This window comes from Hyla sarda, chromosome 1 (genome assembly GCF_029499605.1).
Source record: "Hyla sarda isolate aHylSar1 chromosome 1, aHylSar1.hap1, whole genome shotgun sequence".
In the NCBI taxonomy this organism is placed as follows: Eukaryota; Metazoa; Chordata; class Amphibia; order Anura; family Hylidae; genus Hyla; species Hyla sarda.
This window is the reverse complement of record NC_079189.1, coordinates 322,946,901-322,952,900: the sequence shown is the minus strand read 5'-3', so window position 1 is coordinate 322,952,900 and position 6,000 is coordinate 322,946,901. Positions and strand designations below refer to the sequence as shown.

General features: G+C 40.5%; 1 protein-coding gene across 1 annotated transcript in view; it reads left to right on the top strand.

Moving 5' to 3' along the window:
• The first annotated feature begins 2,220 nt into the window (after positions 1-2,220).
• Positions 2,221-6,000, top strand: part of IGFBPL1 (insulin like growth factor binding protein like 1) — a 51,628-nt gene continuing 47,848 nt past the window's right edge. The window contains exon 1 of the mRNA XM_056519224.1: positions 2,221-2,925. Coding sequence (XP_056375199.1) covers positions 2,487-2,925 — 439 coding nt within the window. The 5' untranslated portion in view covers positions 2,221-2,486. The remainder of the gene's footprint in view (positions 2,926-6,000) is intronic.

Genomic DNA, 6,000 nt, shown 5'->3' with positions numbered 1-6,000 from the left:
GGGGGGTCCACTGTTCTGGCAGCATGGGGGCTTTGTAAACGCACATGGCATTCAATTCCAGTCAAATTCTCTCTCCAAAAACCCAATGGCGCTCCTTCTCTTCTGAGCCCTGTAGTGCGCCCGCAGAGCACTTTACATCCACATATGGGTTACTTCCTTACTCAGAAGAAATGGTTCTACAAATTTTGGGGGTCTTTTTTCCTATTACCCCTTGTGAAAATGAAAAATTTGGGGTAACACGAGCATTTTAGTGAAAAAATCTAATGTTTCATTTTCACGTCCAAATTTAAGGAAAATTCGTCATCAAACACCTGTGAAGTGTTAAGACTCACTTTACCCCTTGTTACGTTCCATGAGGGGTGTAGTTTCCAAAATGGGGTCACATGTGGGAGGTTTTATATTTGTGTTTATGTCAGACACCCCTGTGCAAATCACCAATTTAGGCCTCAAATCTACATGGTGCACTGTCACTCCTGAGCCCTTTTGTGCGCCCGCAGAGCACTTTACCTCCACATATGAGGTATTTCCGTACTTAGGAGAAATTGCGTTACAAATTTTGGGGGTATTTTTTTCTTTTTACCTCTTGTGAAAATGAAAAGTATGGAGCAACACCAGCATGTTAGTGTAAAAAATGTAATTTGTTTACACTAACATGCTGATGTAGACCCCGATTTTACCTTTTTATAAGGGGTAAAAGGAGAAAAAAAAATTTGTAACACAATTTCTCCCGAATACAGAAATACCCCATATGTGGCCCTAAACTGTTGCCTTGAAATATGACACAGCTCCAAAGTGAGAGAGCGTCATGTGCATTTGAGGCCTAAATTAGGGATTTGCATAGGGGCGGACCCGGATGCAAGCATGACACTTGCCTCTGCCACCAAAAATACCCTACGGCATTGTTTCCCAAACAGGGTGCCTCAAGCTGTTGCAAAACGCCTAGCATGTTTGGCAATACTGTGAGTATTTATTTTGCAACAGCTGGAGGCTCCATTTTGGAAACACAAATTTTTATGGGGAGGGGGGGGTTATTATGTAAGTATGTGTTTATAGGTAGTGTTTTACTCTTTATTTTGTGTCAATGTAGTGTAGTATTTTTAGGGTACATTCACACGGGCGAGGGTTCACAGCGAGTTATCCGCTGGGAGTTTGAGCTGCAGCGGAAAATTTGCCACAGCTCATACTTGAAGCTGGAAACTCGCTGTAAACCCACGCCTGAGTTTATGTATCCTGTGCATTCACATGGGGGGCAGGCAATCCTCCAGCTGTTGCGAAACTACAACTCCCAGCATTCAGTAAGACTGTGCAAGCTGAGAGTTGTAGTAATCCAACAGCTTGGGGCACACTGGTTGGGAAACACTGAGTTAGGTAACAAACCCTTCAGCTGTTTCAAAACTTAAACTCTCAGCATGCACTGACAGCCTAAGGGCATGCTGGGAGTTGTAGTTATGCAACAGCTGGAGGCACAACTACAACTCCCAGCATGACCTTTGGCTGTCTGTGCAAGCTGGGAGTTGTTATGCAACAGCTGGAGACACACTTTTTAGGTGTTGGTTCGGGATGCTTCCTGAACGATTTCAGCAGGCATCTCGTTCCTTTCACCGCTCGGTTACCAGCGGTGAACGGAAACATTCAGGTCATACAGGTATGCCCTGGGTCCTTAAGTACCAGGATGCCAGGGAGTACCTGTATGCCCTGTGTCCTGGACGGGTTAAACATACAAAATCAAAGTATATGTGTGGCAAAGGAGGCTCCAGCAAGCTATTCTGCCTCTTTAGATAGAGGGTAAAAGCCTCCATTTTATTTTGGATTACAAAAGAATTTGATAATCAAATAAAACAGTCTACTAGTCTTCGTCCTTTATGCAATATAATAATTTTATTCATACATTTCCGGGTTATCAAGTCTGATAGGAAAGAGAGAAAAAAAGATTTAGGTGGCAAGCTTTACATAATAAATATTGATATCTTAGACATACATATTTCTCAATATATATCTTATTGCATATATGATAGCAATTATTTATATTTAGGAAGTTGTTTTTTACTGGATATTGTCTGATCCTATTCCTCCAAAGCAGCACTCTGTTGTGGCTCCACATCCTTTGTAAGCTCTATTGTCCTCTCTCTGCTGCTATTCAATGAAACCAATGAGCTTGGAAGGGGCTTTCTTTCTCACGAGTAGCTTCCAGTGAAAGTGGTATTATAGCCACTTAGCTACAGGGCTAGGAGGATAGCAGAACCCACAGGAGCTCTTCCTAGAGAATCAATGTATCTCATTTGCTGGGTTTATCTGGAGCTGAATGAGTGATGGAAAGAACTGTCCTTTTCTAAACTTCTTTGGCACATTGGTGATCCAGGGGAGTGGCTTCTAAGCCCCAGCTGTCCATGGTGTTACTGTCAGAGCCCATTAGCACTCACACTTTGTTTGGGATAACAGTCACAGCCAGTCAGTAAGCACAAAGTCAGTAGTAAGGTACTAGAGACATGCAGCACCTCTTGTTTTTTTTACCAATATCTTTATTTTTGTACCAGATACATGATGTAGGTGCAACTGGCTGTGGTCCTTGTGTCAGGGACACCTGCAGACCTGTTACCTGTGCAGCTCCAGAGCTGCTCACCAAAGATGATTGTGACTGCTGCGACCGGTGCCTCAGCATAGAAGGAGAAGAATGTGGTGGGCGAGATGAGACCAGAGCCCGTTGTGCTCCTGGCATGGTTTGTGTAAGTCGGTCCAGTTATGGAAGTGGATCATCCTCTTTTTCTGATGGAACAGGATTCTGCTTGTGTGAAGAGGAAGGTGCTGTGTGTGGTTCTGATGGAAGGACCCATTCAAGCGTGTGTGCCCTACGCCTGCACAGCTGGAGGACACAAAGCCAAGGCAAAGGTTCTGTCCACAAGGTCCATGATGGGGAGTGTACATTTGGTAAGATATTTCAGTATGTTTTACTATGATTGTCAAAACCAAGAATAGTCAGTCCTGGTACTGGTTTTTGGTTAATTTCTTTTTTTATTTTATTATTTTTTATCAAAGCTAGTAGCAGATACAAAAGAGTAAAGTATAAAGGAAAGACTTAAATCTCTTTTTTGACTGCATTAGAAACGGTGCAAGTCCAGCTTTGTCAAGGCAAATAAAATAAAGGGGTTCTCTAGGACAAGTTCGGGCTTATGCTGGAACTTTGTAATATAGTATAGGCTACAATTTGGATGCAATTTCCCATCAATTTAGGAAATCTCAGGTACACAGGCAGCAATATTGGATTATATGCAGGACCTTAAGAATCCAGCAGTACATACTTAATTCTTTTCTAACTTCCTTTTTAAATAAGTTTCCATGGCAAACTACCATTTGTTTTAACAGAAAGTTTGCTTTCTATATGAAGCAGCTTTAGTTGTCTTGTGTTCTCATATCTGAAGTTTGATCCTTGTAGTAGGCTGTAGGTTTTTATATTGTAACAAACTCTACTGTGAGAACCTGAATAGGATCAGCATGTTTTCTAACCGGTTGAACTAAACTTATTAAATAACTTCTATAGTAAAGATGAATTCTTATGACATGTTGACTACATATAAATGTATTGTACAGAAAATATCTATATCAATATAGGTAATGACAGACTATTGTTTCCAAGAACAACCCTCTGAATGGTGGTATGCTATTTCACAAGTAATACGTAGAAGATGGTTTATTAACATTTGTTTATTCAAGCATAATAATAGGTTGGTAAATATTATGATTCTGCTAGATAATATATTCACACCCGCTACATTAGATTTTAAGAGATCCTGTAAGAAATGGTGGAATGAGTTAACAACTAACTAGAGTATAGCTTATAGGTTATGTTATTGTTTGGTTTAATTGATTCTGCAAGATAATGCCAAGCTGTCATTCCTTAAATTCACATCATATTGTGGATATTACATGATATAGCACTGTTTATGTACTGTTTTATCTGTATCTACTAGCTTGTACACATGAGTCAAGTACTTGGGTTCTTATATCTTTATATGCCTCATATGTACTGTACCTGACAGAGTATGTACGGCAGAAGAAGGGTAGAAAGCCACACTGTACTAACATTGGGTGAGGGACAAAGGCAACATTCATATAGATAAGGAAAAAGTGCAGTAGTGAAAGGGAGCCATCCAGCTCCATGAATTGGCAGAAGAAACATAGGCTGATGCCCAGACCTTTAAGCCCTAGACAATTTTGCACCCTGTATACAAATGACAAATTACAATTGCAATAGTACCATGATATCTGCCACCACTCTTACACACAGCAGTATTTACACAACCACAGCGGTAGGTATGATGGCACCTTCTCAATGGTGCCATCATTTGCATACTGGGCACTAAAAATTACCTGAGGTTAAAGCTATGAACACAAATGCCCTTGGACTATAGTTAGATATAACAAAATTTGGGGTTTATGCAGCAATAGTGTAATTTTACACATAAGTCATGTCATGTATTTGTTAGGAAGCCTCTAGAACAGTTCTAGCTTGTTTGATATGTACCTTTATTTGAGGTTATACTTGGTTTCATATGTTTTGTTACATATTGTAACATTGTAATTATGGACCATCCAAGGTTTGTGTGTCATTCGTCTGCCAAACACACTGATACAGCGCCACTAAGCAATGTGAATAGAACCATGCCCAGTGACATTCTCACTAATTATTCTTTAACTCTAATCTTTTGGAGGACCATTCCCTCTATAGGATATTTGCACACTGGCACACTTGGAGAAACCAAAATAAGTTTGTGTGCATAATAAGAATAAACCATCTTATGGAACATAAGATTTTGATTTTGTGTCAGACTCACAATCCATTTTATCTTAGTGCTCTCTTTTACTCTAATCTAAGAACTGGTTGACATATCAAGCCTTGACACCATCTAGCAATGAGCATCAGTTCTGAATTCGACTGAAAGCAATGCAATACAATGAATGCTGAATGTGTGAAGAGCACAATACCTGACTGCTGGAAGAAGCTGCTTTTGTCAGCACTGACAACACAATAACCCTTCACTGCAACATCAGGAATGCATTGTAGACCAGGCCCTTTGTTGTGGCCTTGTGACTGTATGTCTGAGATATAGTCTAATGAGTGGCAATAGCTCTTATTACAAAAACCTCAGACCAGTAGTTTTTCTTGCTTTTCCAAAATCGCAACAAGATTAAATCAGATGGCGTGGTCATAGTTCCTTGCATTTTAGTCCTTCTTTTTTACATAAAAATTTTACAAATTTAAAATTTTACCATTAACTGAGAACATCAAGCTTTCATCAATGTGATGGCTTTCAGCGGTCAGACACAAAGAGGTGCTTATGTATGCTAATTTAATGAGTGTACTAATTTTGCAAGATCCCCTTAGGAGATGTGGTCAAAACACAGTGAACATGGGGTTATGTAACATGCCATCTGCCAACATATTAATGCTTACAGAAACAATGACTTTCTCCCTTGGCACTTCCATCTGATATATGGGTTATAAATGACTCCATATCCCAAGAGAAGAGACTTATGAGTGCAAATTCTACAAGTCTATTGTTGAACATGCTTTGTGCTTTTTTGGGTACAAAACTTTCACAAAAGCAAAATGATGCATGCCAGGTATATCTGGATGGCACAGGGACATTTACAGTTGTAAATATTTAAAATGTAGATTGTAAATATTTTATTATATCTTTTCATGTGACAATGCTAAAGGAATTGTTATGATTCGGCAGGCTGGAGGTGGATCCTCTGTGTCAGAGAGGGATTGGCGTGGACCGTGCCGGCGGACCGGTTCTAAGTTGCTACTGGTATTCACCAGAGCCCACCGCAAAGCAGGATGGTCTTGCAGCGACGGTAGCAACCAGGTCGTATCCACCGGCAACGGCTCAACCTCTCTGACTGCTGAGATAGGCGCGGTACAAAAGGACAAGGCAAGAGCAAGGTCGGACATAGCAGAAGGTCAGGGCAGGCAGCAAGGGTCGTAGTCAGGGGCAACAG